The sequence below is a fragment of the Bufo bufo genome, chromosome 10, assembly GCF_905171765.1.
Source record: "Bufo bufo chromosome 10, aBufBuf1.1, whole genome shotgun sequence".
NCBI classification, from domain to species: domain Eukaryota; kingdom Metazoa; phylum Chordata; class Amphibia; order Anura; family Bufonidae; genus Bufo; species Bufo bufo.
In genome coordinates this window covers 58,221,432-58,240,953 of record NC_053398.1, presented here as the reverse complement: position 1 = coordinate 58,240,953, position 19,522 = coordinate 58,221,432, and the positions used below count along the sequence as shown (strand labels likewise).

At 43.3% G+C, this 19,522-nt stretch overlaps 1 protein-coding gene across 1 annotated transcript in view; it reads right to left on the bottom strand.

Annotated features, from left to right (window-relative positions):
* Nucleotides 1–305: 305 nt before the first annotated feature.
* Nucleotides 306–19,522, bottom strand: part of FLRT1 (fibronectin leucine rich transmembrane protein 1) — a 71,690-nt gene continuing 52,473 nt past the window's right edge. Inside the window, exon 2 of the mRNA XM_040409902.1 lies at nucleotides 306–2,399. Coding sequence (XP_040265836.1) covers nucleotides 306–2,339 — 2,034 coding nt within the window. The 5' untranslated portion in view covers nucleotides 2,340–2,399. The remainder of the gene's footprint in view (nucleotides 2,400–19,522) is intronic.

The following is a 19,522-nucleotide window of genomic DNA, read 5'->3' as shown; positions in this document are numbered from 1 at the left end:
GTATCCTTGTTCTAAAATGGTTTAAACTTCTGTATTAAAGTAACTGAGTTCTCCCACGACCCTTTCAATTTGAAGGATATGGACTACTGCATGTCTTGTCATTTTTATTCTTCTTTATACTCAGGTTTAGGGATATGGATATTTTTCCTTTCCTACAAATTATCCCATATAGTCTTGTGTCATAACTTAGGTTTACCTATATTTCTAATTCTTTCTCTTACACTGTTAGGAATCTTGTGGGCACCAGGAGAACCAGAGTTTTTACTATGGAAAGGAATCTTTTCAGTCCAAGAAATAATGGTTCATCATGTATAGGAGTAGTCTGTGTCAGGAATACCACCATCTCTGTATCCCCTGTGAGTGCCATAACCTATCGTGTGGGTACTTTTGTAAAGACTGGTACCATTGGATGGAAATATGGTATGGATCACATACTCCTCCTTGGCTCTGTGAGGGTTTATTGGTAACATTTGAAGCCCTGGTCCTCTAATCTCCAATATAGAGTTATCTTTCTTGGTGCCAGATTCAATATAATCGTCTTTCTTTCGGCTTCCCCGACTGCAGGCTCTTTCACGAGTAAGTAATTGCCCAGCTCGATGAACATACCAACAAATAGATGCTAAAATGAGAAAAAGGAAGACAAGTGTGACAGCCCCTCCAATAATGCCTGCTAAAGGTAAACCAGCAAGGGGATCAGCATTTTGTTCTCGATTAAGTGTAGTAGTAGGGCCATAGATATCCCCTGTCTCTGCTTTGGCACATACGGGTGACTCATCTGTAAGATAGGAGTTTCCTGTTTCCATTGAAACCATGCAGATAATGTAGGTAGATCTGGGCTCCAGGGCTGTTAATAAATACTCTGTCTTGTCTCCTTGCACCAAAGTTTCTGTTATAGAGCCAACAGCTGGGCTATGACCTAGCCTCAACCAGCTCAGGCGAAAAGAACTGGCTGGAACAGTGGACTTCCAAGTGATGCGAATACTGTCAGCTGTCAGTGGTTTGACACTAATCACCAAAGACTTTGTCCCTGCTCCGGTTTCCATAGGGTAATCCAGATTGGAATCTGGCAATCGAATACCTGGCCTTTTAGACTTGAGAGTAAACAGCGATCCTTGAGGAGGGGTAGTGATTGAAGGACTTGCAGGAGTTGCTCGTGCAGATGCTACATTGTTCTGGGGACCTCCCTCAAAACATTCATCCATCTCATGAGTTATGTCTTTGATGGCCATGCCTCTAACCTTCTCAGGACCCTGACACATTAGGCCCCGTACATTGACGATAGTGGCTCTAGCCTTTACCCAATCTCGAAGCCAAATAAGATTGCAACCACAAAACCAGGGATTATTCCTGAGGAGGAGTTGGCTCAGGTTCTCCAGGTCATCAAAAAGGCCACGAGGAAGTGCAGTAAGATTATTGTTGGACAAATCCAGTCTCTGTAGTTGCTTCATCTTGGACAGTGTATTATAGGGAATATGTGTGATGGCATTGTCCTGTAAATACAGCTTTTGTAGATGAGTAGCGGGTAGGTTTAAAGGTGGAGCAGCCAATGAATTTCTTACTAAGGACAGCTCAGTCAAATTTTGGAGGCGGCTAAATGTGTCATCTGCAATGCGCTGATTTGCCAGGAGATTGCCATCAAGCACTAACCTCCGCAGATTGTTGAGTCCCTTGAATGCATGAAGTGGTATGGTAGAAATGCGGTTATCATCTAATCTTAGCTCTTCCAGAGTGTGCGGCAAACCGTTGGGAATGCTACTGAGATGGTTGCGAGAAAGGAACAGCAAGCGAAGTTGACGACTATCTAGGAAGGCATCATCTTCAATGCTGACAGTTGACACAGAGTTGTCATCTAAGTGAAGCTTTTCTATAAGTGGTATTCGGGAAAGAGCATCCCGTGTCACACTGCGTATGTTGTTATCTTGGAGGTGAAGCTCTCTAAGTGAACGGGGAAGGTTGAGTGGGAACTCATCTAGGTCATTCTCATACAAATAGATAACTCTAACATTGGTTTTAGTTTTCAGCTCTGGTGGGACTCCAGCATTATTTATCTGATTGTTCTGGAGGTAGAGGGTGGTTGCATCATCTGGAATCTCAGCTGGGATAGATGTCAGACCTCGGTCATTACAGTAGATGAAACCATTGTCACAGCGACATACATATGGACAATTGGTGCTATCTATGACTTCTGTCAAAAATGCAATAAGTCCATAGCACAGGAATAGCCAATCACGTAAGTCCAAGGTAGCTGTAGTCATAGCAACTGTGGTGGCAGCTGCAGTTGTAGTGGCCACTGCTGAGGCAGCTGCCACAGTGGTAGTGGTGGTTGTGGTGACGGTCATGTTGTTGCTGAGTCTTCCAAATCACAACTCTGTAAGTTTCTAACGACTTTGGATATATTCCTGAAAAAAAATAAAATAAAGAAATCAGGTACAACATAAAGAAGAAAACCTCAGACACAATTGTGAATCTCAAATACTCAACATGCCATTTATTTTTATGCAACATAATAAAAAAAAAACACATTGGGCGAGATTTACTAAGCGTAATTAACCAGAATTCTGCCTTAAATTAAGACCCAAACTGGTGAACATGCCTTGCACAGCATTTATCATGTATTTCAGTCACTTTTTGAACCTCACTAAAGGGGGCGAAGCTTAAAAGGCAACAAAGTGTGCCAAATTGCACCACAATTTTGGCACAATAGATGGTGAAAAGTTAGATAAAAGTGTCTAAGGCTAGTTTTACACTACCACATAGTATCTGGCAGGCTGTGCATTCTGGCATTGCCGGAAGCTGAAATGTTACTGTCCGCTTGGACCAGTGGAGATCTGGCCACAGCCTTGCAAATATGGAAGAAAACCTGTTTAAACATGTCTCTGTGGGTGCTCATGTCTTAAAGTTTTGATGCTTCGAGTACTGCAACTGAAAGTGCCATGGAGGTTGCCACGTCATGTGTAGTGTACTGGGCTTTGTGCACTGAAGGCTTAACAATCTGTTTGCATGACAATTCTATAGGTCCACTGGTTGAATACAAAAGATGTCACTCAGAAATTGCCCCATGGCACTAGCGGCAAAAAGCATTCAAAATTCTCTTTGGTCATGCAAGAAGCATGATCACCCACAAAGTACATTTAAACAGATTTACCGCTCACCTATCTACCTCTGTCAGAAGTTCTGAAGTTGTGAAACTGCTGACAGACTCTCTTTAGCCTTTTGGTGACATCCTGCAAGTCATGGAGTGTCTGTGATTAGAGATAAGCTACCAGGGCTGCCATAGTAATCTGCCTGTTAAACCCTGCCTTCAGTGGGGCTTAATGGGAAGGCTGCACAATTCCCATAAACTGCAGTAGTAACTATTGCAGTCTATCCTATAACACATTGAATGATCTCATATTCAAGTCCCCTAAGGGCGCTAAAAAGTAAAAGACAACTATTTTAAAAAATATTAAAGTATAAAAAATTTAAACCACCACTTTCCTAAGATCCATATAAATATAAATAATAAAAAATAAACATAATTGGTTTTGCTACATACAAAAATATCTGAACTGCTAATATATAAGTATTTATCCTGAATACATAAGAGAAAAAAAATCACACATAAGAGAAAAGACACAATATTTTGGCCACCTGTCCTGCTAAAAAAATAAAAGTTAAATCAAAATGTTACATGTACTTTGAAATTGAACCAGAAAAAACTACAGCTCACCAAAGCAAAGCATCACACAGCTCAGTAGATGCAAATGGGTGTCAAAATATGGTGATTGAAAGAATAAAGGTAGCGTAGGTGTTAGCTTACATTAAACACTGTAAAACAAAAAACATTTTTTTCATTTTCACCCCACAAAACTTTTTCCCCAGTATTTCAGTACATGATATGGTAAATTAAAAAGTGCCAATTTGTCCTGCAAAAAAATAAAATCCTGCAGCTATGTGAGCAGAAAAGTACAACAGTTATGGCTCTTCGAAGATTGGGGAAAACCGAAATCTAAAAACTAAAAATAGTTTTTCTCCTCAAATAACAATTGCAGCATTGTGGCAGAATGTATCTTTCTTTCACACACTGATATAGAAAATGTAAACAGCCTTAACTGGCATTTAATATTTTAAAATGTTTTTTATTACACTTAAAGGGTATCAGGTTATTAACCCTCTAAATAGATAATGAGCTGTGGCTGATTTTCTAAAGTTTGGCAAGGGACCAGTGTATTGTGCAGAGAGTTATATTATGCAGATCTCAGAGGGCTCGAGAAGGGCTCAATCATTATCAGAATGTGATTTCCATCATAATGCCGGTGACGCAGGCTTTAATCTCCCAGCTGAGATGGCTTGGAGAAGCTATTATGTAAGTCAAAAGATGGACTTGCTTTTACAATCACGCGCTTAAAAATCACTCTCAGAACTTCCTCACACATTATAATCACTTCATCTTCTGCGTCTCTTCACTTATTAATTTGCTTTTATGTGGAGCAAAACGCAGTCACTGTGATTCACACGGGCAATTTAGAGTGCCTGCAGAGAAAACAGATGCAATATATGGATAACAGCCTACATCATAAGGGGAATCCTGCCTGCAGAGCTGACAATCTAATGAAAAGTAATGATCACTATATACAGGGTGGGCCATTTATATGGATACACCTTAATAAAATGGGAATGGTTGGTGATATTAACTTCCTGTTTGTGGCACATTAGTATATGTGAGGGGGGAAATTTTTCAAGAGAGGTGGTGACCATGGCGGCCATTTTGAAGTCGGCCATTTTGAATCCAACTTTTGTTTTTTCAATAGGAAGAGGCTCATGTGACACATCAAACTTATTGGGAACTTCACAAGAAAAACAATGGTGTGCTTGGTTTTAACGTAACTTTATTCTTTCATGAGTTATTTACAAGTTTCTGACCCCTTATAAAATGTGTTCAATGTGCTGCCCATTGTGTTGGATTGTCAATGCAACCCTCTTCTCCCACTCTTCATACACTGATAGCAACACTGCAGGAGAAATGCTATCACAGGCTTCCAGTATCCGTAGTTTCAGGTGCTGCACATCTCGTATCTTCGAAGCATAGACAATTGCCTTCAGATGACCCCAAAGATAAAAGTCTAAGGGGGTCAGATCGGGAGACCTTGGGGGCCATTCAACTGGCGACCAATCCACTTTCCAGGAAACTGTTCATGTAGGAATGCTCGGACCCGACACCCATAATGTGGTGGTGCACCATCTTGCTGGAAAAACTCAGGGAACGTGCCAGCTTCAGTGCATAAAGAGGGAAACACATCATCATGTAGCAATTTCGCATATCCAGTGGCCTTGAGGTTTCCATTGATGAAGAATTGCCCCACTATCTTTGTACCCCATATACCACATCATACCATCAATTTTTTTCTTCCAACAGTCTTGGAGGGATCTATCCAATGTGGGTTAGTGTCAGACCAATAGCGGTGGTTTTGTTTGTTAACTTCACCATTCACATAAAAGTTTGCCTCATCACTGAACAAAATCTTCTGCGTAAACTGAGGGTCCTGTTCCAATTTTTGTTTTGCCCATTCTGCAAATTCAGTGCGCCAATCTGGGTCATCCTCGTTGAGATGCTGCAGTAGCTGTTGTTTGTAAGGGTGCCATTTGTGAGTAGCTAATATCCGCCGAAGGGATGTTCGACTAATGCCACTCTCCAGTGACATGCGGCAAGTGCTACGCTGTGGGCTCTTGCTGAATGAAGCTAGGACAGCCACTGATGTTTCTTCATTAGAGACAGATTTCATGCGTCCACATTTTGGCAAATCCAACACTGAACCAGTTTCACGAAACTTAGCAAGCAGTTTGCTAACTGTAGCATGGGAGATGGGTGGTCTCGTAGGGTGTCTTGCATTGAAATCTGTTGCAATGACCCGGTTACTGCGTTCACCAGACATTAACACAATTTCTATCCGCTCCTCACGTGTTAACCTCGGCGACATGTCAATGGCTGTAAACAAAGAGAAACTTGTAAATAACTCATGAAAGAATAAAGTTACGTTAAAACCAAGCACACCATTGTTTTTCGTGTGAAATTCCCAATAAGTTTGATGTGTCACATGACCCTCTTCCTATTGAAAAAACAAAAGTTGGATTCAAAATGGCCGACTTCAAAATGGCCGCCATGGTCACCACCCATCTTGAAAAGTTTACCCCCTCACATATACTAATGTGCCACAAACAGGAAGTTAATATCACCAACCATTCCCATTTTATTAAGGTGTATCCATATAAATGGCCCACCCTGTAGATCACTATTGTGAGACCATTCAGAGAACATGTCATGGCATCGTGGCAATTGGGACATTTTTGCCGAAGTCAAAAGTTTTTGGGGTAGAGCTGTATTAACTTATTGTCGTACATTTTAGTAACAGTGGGGCATATTTACTAATCCTGTCTATATTTAGACAGCGTAAAGTTAGACCAGGTAGTCTCTTATGCTGTATGACAACATTTCAAGTGTCTTACGCTATATGATAACATTTCATACAGCTTTACCCCTCAGCTACTGAGTCAAAACTGCTGACTTCCTTTAAAAAATACAATTAAAAAGGATTTCCTACATGAAATATTTATCACCTACTCACAGGATAGCTATAAAAGGGTCATAAATGTTAGTTGGGGGGTTTAACCACAGGGTACTGTCCAAAGAAGTGTGCTACAACACTGGGGGAGATACTGAAAAAAGCAATGAGCCCTGGTATTCTAAGGAAACCTGCCATCCTAATTTGCTTGCTTTTGAGAAGGAGTAGTATATAAATGATAATTGTAAAATCAGCTAGTCCAGGTGTCAAACCACAAAGATAATATGGCAATATGGTGTCACAGATCACTCCTGCTAGGAGTTGCCCCCCCACCGTGCTGACCTCTGGAAGAGGATGCTACATGTGGGTGACCACAGATGATAAAAGGAAAGGACGGCAGTGTCGAGGGAATATACTGTTTAATAGGGTTTAAGGTAGCACTTGGAAGGCATTCTGACTAGCAATGGTCTATGGTTGTCCCTGGGAGGTTTTTGGCTTATACTAAGGGGTATTTTGCCTTTCACTGACACTGTGATGCATTTCAGGTTCACCAGCCAGAATGCCCCATGGTGGGAGATGGTTCATGATATTCAGTGATTGATATGTAGATCACATACTCTTCAGAAAGAGGTTCTGCAGCAGTTTTAGTTCAAATTGTAAAATGAATGCCCTCATATTATAAAATATGTATTATGAATGTCAGACATCATTTAGGAGACTCATAAGGACTAAAGAAATCATCTTGTACCTGTGTAAACAAGGGGTGTTGAGGGACAGACAGCACCGACAGCGGGGGATTTTACTGGCTTTTTCTTAGACTGATATTTTGTTATTTTGCCCTATAGCGCAATATACTGTATACAGTATTTATGTGTATTCTTACTCTCCCTTCTGCTGGAATCTACTCCTTATCCATTAGTCAAGACTGGATGACCAGACAATTGTATCCTCTGTGACAGGAATCAGCTGTTCTGAAACTACAACTCCAAGAATCCTTCTTTCACTTCTTTGGGAGTTACAAACCCAGCTGAGCAAGTGTGCCTGTTGGGAGTTGTAGTTTCACAGCAGCAGCTGAAGTACAAAAGGTTACTGAAGCCTGCTCTATGACTAGAGGAAAGAAGGTTTCTACACAAACATAGAAGAGGATTCTTTACTGTAAGAGCAGTCAGACTATGGAACTCTCTGCCTGAGGAGGTGGTGATGAAAAGAGGGGCCTGGATGTTTTTCTGGGGTGTAATAATATATAATGTTATACTACTAGAATTCTGGAGAAAGGTGGTATTCTTATTGCCTGATTTGAGTTTGGAAGGATTTTTTTCCCCTAAAATTAGGAAGGTTGGCTTTGACCTTGAGTGTTTTTTTAAATATTGTTTTTGCCTTCCTCTGGATCAGATGTACTGGATATGATGTACAAGATAAACTATGTTACATGTTTACATGTACTTGTCACAGTACATACACAGATTAAGGTGGAGAAGAAGATCGGAGTGCCTGTGGCCACAGTGTCCCATCACAGGTCAAGCAGGCTTCTGCCATATTCAATAGATACATAGGTAAAGAGATCGTACAGGGAGCCAACAGCCCAGTATATTAACAAGTATGTTTAAAGTATATATGTCTTTGTGATTCTCCAAGCAGCTAAATCTGTCAAAATTTTGAACAAAGTGGACAACCCATTTCAATGGTTATCATAGGCATGCCTGGATACCTGAAAGGAAGCTTTATGTTATACCATCAAATACAATGGTTCGCTTTTCAGGTGCTCAAATAAGAAAAGAATAGAACTAGAATCTTAGTGAACAGTAAGGTATTCTACTTGAAATACAGAAGAGTCAAATGAAAAAAACTGGAAAGACATATAGCCCCATAGTGGCATCTCTAATGGGGCCAGATCTGTCTACCTGTTTAAAGTATTCAAAGAGCAAATAGCTGATAGAAATAAGTAAATTTTCTCCAGTATGATGGTTTATTCATTCCCCAGAGTCAAATCCGCAAATGTTCCTTTCACTCTCTCCCCTCTGTATCCTGGGATTACAGTGAAAGACTCGGAAACCATCTCACAGTGTCAATACTCTGCTCTCCAAGCTCATTCTTTAATCTCTGTACTGCAATAAGAGCTGGCAGCAAGTTGTCCCTGACGGGTCAGACCCGGAGGCCTGCTTACCCCATCACTACTGACGACAGCCTGTTTTTATGGTCCCGTGGGGTGTATTAACCTCTCACCTCCACGGCTAGCTAAATAACTATTTTCTGTTACTGAAACTATCATCTCTTCTACTTTTTTAATATTGTATGAGCTGGGGGGAGGGGGTTACACCATTATTCATTTACAGCAAGAGCTCTATCAGCTTCACACTTCACAGTCCTCAGTGTGGGTGTATTACATGTAGTGTGTTTTGTCATCTGTTCAGGGATATATAGTGTATAATAGACAAATGTAAAAGGAACCGGTCATACACGGCCGGTATCTCTATTTTCATTGTTCTTTACAGATTTATCTCTATTATTTTATGAGTCTTTAATTTTACTAATTGGAAAAATTATCTGTCTATCTAATATTTGTCGATCTATCTATCTATCATCTGTCTGTCCATCTATGTATTGAATATCTGTCTACCTATCTATCTATCTATCTATCTGTCTCTTATCATCTATCTCATATATATTGGTCTATCTATTTTGCTGTCTGGCAATAGCCTGCTTACCAGGGGAGGTGACCGCAGCTATTACATGCAGCGATCTCCTCCACAGCATGGGGAAGAGCGATCGTTATGCCAGCGCTCGTCCCCATGCTGTCTAGTTATCTAGTTAGCAAATCGTGATGTTTCAGCATGCTCAAGGATCATGATTGCCCGATGAACAAGCATTTACTCGTTTATGGGGTAATCGGCAGCAGTAGTACACTGCCAGATGATCGCTAACGAGTGTTACTACGATCATCTGGCAGATAATTTGCCAGTGTAATACAGGCTTTACAGTCTATGTGTCTTATCCTCTATTTCACATATAGTGGTCTATCTATCGCATTTCTGTCTGCATATCTATCTCATATCTTCTGTCTATCTAATATTGATTGGTCTACCTGTGTATTTTATTCTCTAACTCATATATGTTGGCTTGTCTTTGTATCTATCTATCTATCTATCTATCTATCTATCTAATATCTGTCTATCTCATATCTGTCTGTCTAGCTAATATCTATCTAGTAACATAGTACATAAGGCTGAAAAAAGACATTTGTCCATCCAGTTCGGCCTGTTATCCTGCAAGTTGATCCAGAGAAAGGCAAAAAAAAAAAAAAAACCCTGTGAGGTAGAAGCCAATTTTTCCCACTTTAGGGGAATAAAAAATTCCTTCCCGACTCCAATCAGGCAATCAGAATAACTCCCTGGATCAACGACCCCTCTTTAGTAGCTATAGCCTGTAATATTATTACACTCCAGAAATACATCCAGGCCCCTCTTGAATTCCTTTATTGTACTCACCATCACCACCTCCTCAGGCAGAGAGTTCCATAGTCTCACTGCTCTTACCGTAAAGAATCCTCTTCTATGTTTGTGTACAAACCTTCTTTCCTCCAGACGCAGAGGATGTCCCCTCGTCACAGTCCTGGGGATAAATAGATGATGGGAGAGATCTCTGTACTGACCCCTGATATATTTATACATAGTAATTAGATCTCCCCTTAGTCGTCTTTTTTCTAAAGTGAATAACCCTAATTTTGATAATCTTTCAGGGTACTGTAGTCCACCCATTCCAGTTATTACTTTAGTTGGACCCCTCCAGCTCTGCTATGTGTGCCTTGTTCACAGGAGCCCTGTCTGCCTATCTCATATCTATGTATCTTTCTATCTATATCTATCTAATGTCTATTGATCTGCTTATTTCATATGTGTGTGTCTATCAATCTGTCTGTCTTTTTCATATCTATCTATTTATCTAATATCGATTGGTCTGTCTGTGCATCTCATATCTAGACAGTATATATCTTTCTATCTCATATCTATCTATCTAATATCTGTATATCTAATATCTATCAGTCGATCTTTCTGCCTATTTTATATCTATCATTTATTTGAAAGTGCCAGTGATTTCAGAGTGCTCTACATATGAAGAGGGGTACAGTATGTATGCCAAAAACATGTACAATAAGCATGGACTAACTTAATAACTGGTACAGAATGAGAGAACCTTGACCCTAAAGGCTTACAATCTACAAGGGAAGGGGAAAGGAGACAGTAGGTGAAGGTAGAGGCTGCACATATGGCGGTGTGTTGGCAGCATGCTAATTGCAGGTGGTAGGCTTTCAGGTGGTTTTTCAGGTTGCTTTTGAATGTTTGGATGTTGGGGGAGAGTCTAGTGTGTTAGGGTATTGAGTTCCATAGTATGAGAGATGCATGTGAGAAATCTTGTAGACCGCTGTGTGAGGAGCAGACAAGAGGTAGGAGGTTGTTACGGCAGTGGGTGTGAAACCGCTGTGTCAACCAACAGATTTGACTTTGAGCTAATCCTAAGCGCATTATCATAGAAGTCTCCTGGTATTCACCCTTTAAGCCCCTATACAAGGATTTGGACTATTCTGCAGGGGGAACTACCAAGCTGCTACCTCCTGAAGTAGTCTGTGTGGTTGACAGCTGATCCATGGGGATCAGAGACACAGGCAAAACCATAGTCTGTGACAGGCTAAGGTCAGGGCAGGCAGAGTATGAGCAATCCGATAAACAGCCCTAGGTCAGGGCAGGCAGGGAAGAGTAAATAAAAAGCTCAAGCACAGGTCAGGTCATGCAGCAGAGGGTCAGAATTCTGGAATCCAGTAGATGTCGGTACACGGGTAGACAAACAGATAGAGCAGACTTTTGCCGGGAACTTGCAAGCTATGTAAATTATTACTCAGGCACCCTCCCAGCAGACAGGTGAGTGAAGAAGCACCTGTGCCCACCTGGAGGAGTGGGACAGTGGTGGCCATGAGATTTCATATGGAGAATAGGCCAGAAATTTAAGGAGGGGACAAGTTGTGAACAGCATTGTATATAACTGTAAGGCCCCTTGCAGACGAGCGTGTCCGGATTAGGTCTGGATGCGTCCCGGTGCATTGCGGCAAACCTGCGCGAGTAGGAACGCAATTGCAGTCAGTTTTGACTGCGATTGTGTTCCGATATTCAGTTTTTATCGCGTGGGTGCAATGTTTTTTTCACGCGCGTGATAAAAAACCGACTGTGGTACCCAGACCCGAACTTCTTTACAGAAGTTCAGGTTTGGGTTAGTTGTAGTGTAGATTGTATTGTTTCCCCTTATAACATAGTTATAAGGGAAAATAATTGCATTCTGAATACAGAATGCATAGTACAATAGGACTGGAGGGGTTAAAAAAATAAATAAATAAATTTAACTCACCTTAATCCACTTTTTCGAATTTGGCGTAAACAGAATGAGAACATGTATCCATCCTCTGATGGCTACTTCCAGCAGGATAATGCACCATGTCACAAAGCTCGAATCATTTCAAATTGGTTTCTTGAACATGACAATGAGTTCACTGTACTAAAATGGCCCCCACAGTCACCAGATCTCAACCCAATAGAGCATCTTTGGGATGTGGTGGAACGGGAGCTTCGTGCCCTGGATGTGCATCCCTCAAATCTCCATCAACTGCAAGATGCTATCCTATCAATATGGGCCAACATTTCTAAAGAATGCTATCAGCACCTTGTTCAATCAATGTCACGTAGAATTAAGGCAGTTCTGAAGGCAAAAGGGGGTCCAACACAGTATTAGTATGGTGTTCCTAATAATTCTTTAGGTGAGTGTATATATATATATATATATAATTTTTTTTTTTATGGGCTATCTATATTTATCTATGCAAATGAGCCTCTAGGAGCAACGGGGTTGTTGCCATTACACCTCAAGACTCCACTTTCTCTGCAACTGCTGTGACCCCTGCACTTTGATTGGCCAGGCATGATCATGTATACACTGCCTGGCCCTGTCAATTAAAGTGTAGAGGGTGCGGCAGTTGGAGAGAGAGCTGAGCGTCTAGGTGTAACATTTGCATTTGCCTACATTAAAAGATAATTTTTCTCAGCAACGTGGGCACAGATAAACATAAGACCAACACAGATGCTTTGCAACAGGCCAGCCAGTTTCAAAGGTACAAATCTCCTGACAGATGTCCTTTAACAAAATGTAACTAGTTGGGGGGATTTATATAAATTGGGGTAACAGAAACGGCCATAGCAACCAATCAGATTCCACCTTTCATTCTTCAGAGCCCCTTTTGATAAATCTCCTCTGTTGAATATACTGTATGTGGGGACTTGCTCTGGTAACAACAAGTTCTTTGGATCAAACAGTTCAGTGTTTTATTTACACTTTAGGCAAGTGACAAAACAAGCAGTCACATTCAAACAAAAAGTTACCTTGCGGTGTTGGTGGTAATTCACCCGGGTAATTATGCCTCAAAGAGTCCTTGCTGATAGCAGCACCAACCAGTTTTTACGCCAAACAGGTAGCAAACCTTCATCCAGACACAAGGCTCCCAGATCCCAACACAGAGACCTGGCTTCTGAGCCCAGCTGCCTATTTAAGGACAGCCAGGTGCTGCCAAAACCCAGACCGGCATTTAAAATCCGGTTCAGTATTTGACCTCAACCTGGCTGTAAATCCGCCCAGCAGAACATCCTGGGAGGAAAATACCTTTCCCAGACCAAACTTCTTACTGTGTCATATACCCCCCCCCTCTTTGTTCAACCCTGAGGGGGTGAACACACACCAGACAGTGTACCCGGGACAGGGCATCCGCGTTTCCCTGTAACCGGCCTGCCCTGTGCTCCACTGAAAACTTAAAGTTTTGTAGGGAGAGAAACCATCGGGTGACTCGGGCGATTCTGTCCTTGGCCTGGCTCATCCACTTAAGAGGGGAGTGGTCAGTCACCAGGCGGTATTTTCTCCCCAATAAATAATAGCGGAGAGATTCTAGTGCCCACTTGATAGCTAGGCACTCTCTCTCCACTATACTATACCGAGTCTCGGCTGGGGTGAGCTTACGGCTGAGGAAGACAACGGGATGCTCCTCCCCGTTGACTTCCTGAGACAGTACAGCACCGAGGCCATTCACTAATGAAGTCGGGTGTCACCAAAACCAGTGACCCGCACAGGGCCGACTTCAAAGTGGAAAAAACCTCTTCCGCCGGCTCAACCCAGCGAACCATCACTGACTTGTATCCATTCAAGAGTCCTGTCAAGGGCACGGCTAGAGTAGCAAAGTGGGGAACAAGCCCACCATTCCCAGGAATGACTTTATTTGCCGAGTGGTGACAGGTCGGGGCCAATTCCGTATCAACCTCTATTTTGTTCACTTGGGGTTTGATGACTCCGCGCCCAATGACATACCCCAGGTATTTAGTCTCTTCTAACCCTATCGCACATTTTCTGGGGTTAGCGGTTAGGCCAGCTTTCCAAAGGGAGTCCACTACAGCCAGCACTTTGGGTAGGTAACTTTCCCAGTCGGTACTGTAGATGACAATATCATCCAGGTAAGCCAAAGCATACCTACAATGTGGACGAAGCACAATGTCCATTAGTCGCTGAAAAGTGGCGGGTGCGCCATGCAGACCAAAGGGTAAGACCTTATATTGATACAGCCCCTCAGGCGTGATGAAGGCAGTTTTCTCTTTGGCAGCCTCCATTAAGGGCACCTGCCAGTTCCCTTAGGTGAGGTCCAAAAACAGAAAAATACCGGGCTTGTCCTAACCTCTCGATGGGCTCATCCACCCGGGGCATGGGATACGCATCGAATTTGGAAACCTGGTTAGGTTTATAAAAGTCGTTACAAAACCACAATGTCCCGTCTGGCTTGGGTATGAATACTATAGGAATGGCCCTCTCACTTTTTGACTCCTCAATGACGTCTAGCTGCAACATTAGCTGCACCTACTCCGATATGGCTTGTCGCCGAGCCTCGGGCACCTGGTATGGTTTTAATCAGACTTTTGCCTCAGGCTCAGTGACAATGTCACGCTGGATTATGGAAGTGCGTCCAGGGAGGTCAGAGAACACATCCGTGTTCCGACTAACGAACAGCCTGGCCTCCTGAGTCTGTCAGCAATTTTTACCTTGGCAGCAGCCTCTCTTGCATCAGACAGAGGAGCCGGTACCTCTTCTCCTAGAAAACCCATCCGCGGGCTGTTCCACGGTTTGAGTAGATTCACATGGTAAACCTGCTCCGGCTTTTGCCGCCCTGGCTGGTGTACCTTGTAGTTTACATCTCCAATTTTCTCGAGTACCTCGTAGGGCCCCTGCCACCTAGCCAGGAACTTACTGTCCACGGTCAGCACCAGAACCAAAACCCGATCACCCGGGTTAAAGATCCGGACCCGGGCCTGCTGATTATAGACCCGACTCCAGGCTCACTGAGCTGCCTCCATATGCTCCCTAACAAGAGGCAAAACTGTCTCTATCCGATCTTGCATCTGGGTAACGTACTCAATGACACTTTTATGTGGAGTGGGTTGTTGTTCCCATGCCTCTATGGCCACGTCCAAGAGACCGAGAGGGTGTCTGCCATATAGCAGTTCAAAGGGCGAGAACCCAGTAGAGGCCTGGGGTACCTCTTGCACTGCAAACATGAGATAGGGAAAAAGGAGGTCCCAGTCCTTCCCATCTTTAGACACTACCTTTTTCAACATATTTTTTAATGTTTGGTTAAACCGTTCTACCAGACTGTCCATTTGCGGATGGTAAAGGGACTTCCGTAGTTGTTTTATGTGCAGCAACTTACAGAGTTCTCTCATCACCTTGGACATAAAAGGGGTCCCTTGGTCGGTCAGAACCTCTTTAGGTAGTCCTACTGGAGAAAACATCTCCATTAACTCCTTAGCTATGAGTTTGACCGAGGTATGTCACAGTGGCACCGCCTCCGGGTACAGAGTGGCGTATTCTAGAATGACTAAGATGTGTTGATGTCCTCTGGCGGACTTCGGTACTGGGCCTATGAGGTCCATAGTTATTCGGTCAAACGGTACTTCGATAATCAGGAGAGGTACTAGGGGACTACGGAAATGTGGCTGGGGGCTAGTTATCTAGTAGGTCGGGCAAGATTTACAAAACTCTTCCACTTCTTTGAATATGCTGGGCCAGTAAAACCGCTGTAGAATACGATCCTGAGTTTTCTGCAGCCCCAGGTGACCCCCGAGAACGTGTTGGTGGGCTAGATCTAACAAAAGCTTGCGATAAGCCTTGGGGACCACCAACTGTTCAATAGTTTCCCCCCGTAGTTGGTTTACTCGATACAACATATCTTGATGAACTACAAAACGGAGAAACACTGACTCTGCCCCAGGTTATTGTGCACCCACTGGGCCCGGACCTACACATTCACCCCCAGTCTTGCCAGAATCTCACCCTTTACTGTCGTGTAATCGGCCGCTTGATCATCTGGTAAGTCGAAAAACATCTGCTGGGGTCCGGATGCCAGGAACGGAGCGACGACCTCAGCTTACTGATCTCGGGGTAATCTCTCCCTCGCGGCCACCTTCTCGAACACCACCAGATAGGTCTTGACATCGTCTGAGGGGGTCATCTTAGGCAGTGGTCCACAACCTTTTTTGCACTAAGGACAAGTTTCATACAAGACAATTTTCCCAGGGACCGGGTGGGGTGGGGGGTTATGGGGTGGGGCTTATGGGGTGGGCGGGGCTTATGGGGTGTTGGTTGGCACTGACTGATTCACGTGCATAACAAAACACAAGGTGCATATTAAAATATATAACACTATATAACGATGGGGTTAATGGCATCATGTACATGCTGGAGTAACTTATGTTAATATGAGGCACATTGTTTTATCAATTTGGACCTGCATGTGCCTCACATTAATAGTAGGTAACCTCATCATGTGTACCTCACATTAATGGTTACCCCAATGTTGCTTATTATCTGATGAGGTGCTTGGGGGCCACTTACTTTTAATGTGAGGTACATGGGGGTATTAATGTAATAGCACCATCTACCTCAAATTAATAATAGGTGATCCCATCTTCTCAACTTATGGCTACTGGCAACATTGCGGTTAATGAGTCACATTAACCCCAAATCTTGCTGGCTGCCTGATACATGTTTTTTGCCTGCCTTTATTTTGAGGCAGGCTAATATTCTTGCAGTGTGTGGGTACCTGTGCTTTTTTCAGAGCACTAATGGCTGGGGACTGGAGAACACAAGAATCAGGAGGAGGAGGCTGCCGTTCAACGAGCACAAGCTGAGACAGCGTAGCGGTAAACCCTCCCCCGTCTCTCCTCCTACTTTAATATTAGACACACATTTATTGGTGGCAGTAATGCGGGGCCTCAGAGCCTGCTCATTGTATTGGGCTCTGCGGCGGCCGCGTCATGGGAGGGATTCCCTCCCTCCTTCTCCACTGACTCTGGCCTGATGGCCTCCTCTGCGGCCCGGAAAACTATCTTCCAGGGCCACGGCCCGGCGGTTGGGGACCGCTAATCTTAGGGATCGCCACATGGACCGCTTTTCGGGCATCGTGGACACTCTGGGATGCTCCTGCCGCTTGTAAAGCCATCACATGTTGCAATAGCAGCTGGTTGGTTTCCTGCTGCGGCTTATTAGACTCCCACTGTTGCAAGTTAGCCTCCACAAGGGCTTTCACGAAAGCTTCCATTTTGTCGAGAGACACGGGTTGTAATCTCGCTGGTTTGATGTAAGACATACAACCATGCCCGGAAAAACAAAAATATTTTGGCCTTCACGCCAGCCTCACTGCACCTGCTCGCATCCTCCACCAATTGTGGGGAATTGCTCTGGTAGACAGGATTAGCGGAAACAGTATAGAGGCAACAACAAGTTCTTTGGATCAAATAGTTCAGTGTTTTATTCACACTTTAGGCAAGTGACAAAACAAACAGTCATATTCAAACAAAAAGTCACAATTATGCCTCAAAGAGTCCTTGCTCATAGCAGCACCAACCTGTTTTTTGCCAAACAGGTAGCAAGCCTTCATCCAGACACAAGGCTCCCAGATCCCAACACAAAGACCTGACTTCTGCGCCCAGCTGCCTATTTAAGGACAGCCAGGTGTTGCCAAAACCCGGACCGACATTTAAAATCCGGTCCGGTATTTGACCTCACCTGGCTGTAAATCAGCCCAGCAGCACATGCTGGGAGGAAAATACCTGTTTTCCCAGACCAAACCTCTCACTGTGTCACACATATCTAATGTAAAATACATCATAGCATGTGTGTGTGTGTATATACATATTTATATATGTGTGTGCATTGTTACCGACTAAGGCACATTCAGTGTTAGAAAAGTTCTAATTTTGACAACCACTAAAACCCATTTGATCATTCCTTTCACCCCTCCACCTTCAGAATAATTGAATTCATTCAGCCCTCCCTTTATTTTTCCAGCCATTAATTTTGAATCAGGAACATTAATTTTACGCTTCCCTTCCATTACATGTACAACCCTTGTATTCTGTCTCAGTTTTGCCTTCTGTCATTGCTGGAGATCTTTACACCTGAATTGATAATGAATTCAGTTTTGCAGACCTCGCCTTCACAAAGATCTATACATGATGAAGATTCCAGTAAAATCTGCATACTTGCACAATGCCATCACATTTAGATCAGTTCTTTGAAAACCTTTAGGGCACAGCTACACAGCGTTTTGGTATCACAGTGTTGCAGGGCTGCCTTTGGAATGAATGCGGTTGCAGCGCGACTCGCATGTTTGCTGCGACCTTAACACATGAACTGCAAAAGATCCAGCAGTGTTGAATTTTTTGCGATTCATGTGTTGCAGCAAACGTGCGAGTTGTGCTGCGATTCCCATTTGTCTTTTGTCATGTGTCTACTGTCGTGGGCAAAACCACCATGTAGCCAAACCCTTAGGCCCCTTTCACACGGGCGAGTTTTCTGCGCGGGTGCAATGCGTGAGGTGAACGCATTGCACCCGCACTGAATCAGGACCCATTCATTTCTATGGGGCTGTTCACATGAGCGGTGATTTTCACGCATCACTTGTGCGTTGCGTGAAAATCGCAGCAATCTCTATTTTGTGCGTTTTTCACAGCAACACAGGCCCCATAGCAAGTGCGGATGAGGTGCGATTTTCACACACGGTTGCTAGGTGACGATCGGGATGGGGACCCGATCTTTATTATTTTCCCTTATAACATGGTTATAAGGGAAAATAATAGCATTCTGACTACAGAATGCATAGTACAATAGCGCTGGAGGGGTTAAAATATATTTTTTTATAATTTAACTCACCTTAATCCACTTGCTCGCGCAGCCCGTCTTCTCTTCTGTCTTCTTCTTTGCTGTGTACAGGAAAAGGACCTATGGTGACGTCACTCCGGTCATCACATGGTCCATCACATGATCCATCACCATGGTAAAAGATCATGTGATGGACCATGTGATGACCGGAGTGACGTCACCACAGGTCCTTTTCCTGTACACAGCAAAGAAGAGAAGCCGGGCTGCGCGAGCTAGTGGATTAAGGTGAGTTAAATTATTTTTAATTTTTTTTTAACCCCTCCAGCGCTATTGTACTATGCATTCTGTATTCAGAATGCTATTATTTTCCCTTATAACCATGTTATAAGGGAAAATAATAAAGATCGGGTCCCCATCCCGATCGTCACCTAGCAACCGTGAATTTTTTCAGCAAGTGTGTATAAGATTTGCTAAAATCTCATCCCCTTTGATGGTACTGTAGAATGCAAAATGTGTTTTAGCCAACCCAGAAATTAGACCAGTTTTTTTTAAACTAAAAAGAAGTGAATACAACAAAGAGCATGAAATCTAGAAAAAATATACATCCTAAGGCCTCATGCACACGTCCGCTGCCTGACCGTGCCCGTATTGCGTCCTGTAATATATGGGCTTCGGCCGTGTGCACCCCACATCACGGATGCGGACCCATTAATTTGAATGGGTCTGCTACAGGAAGGTCTGGTGCGGAATGG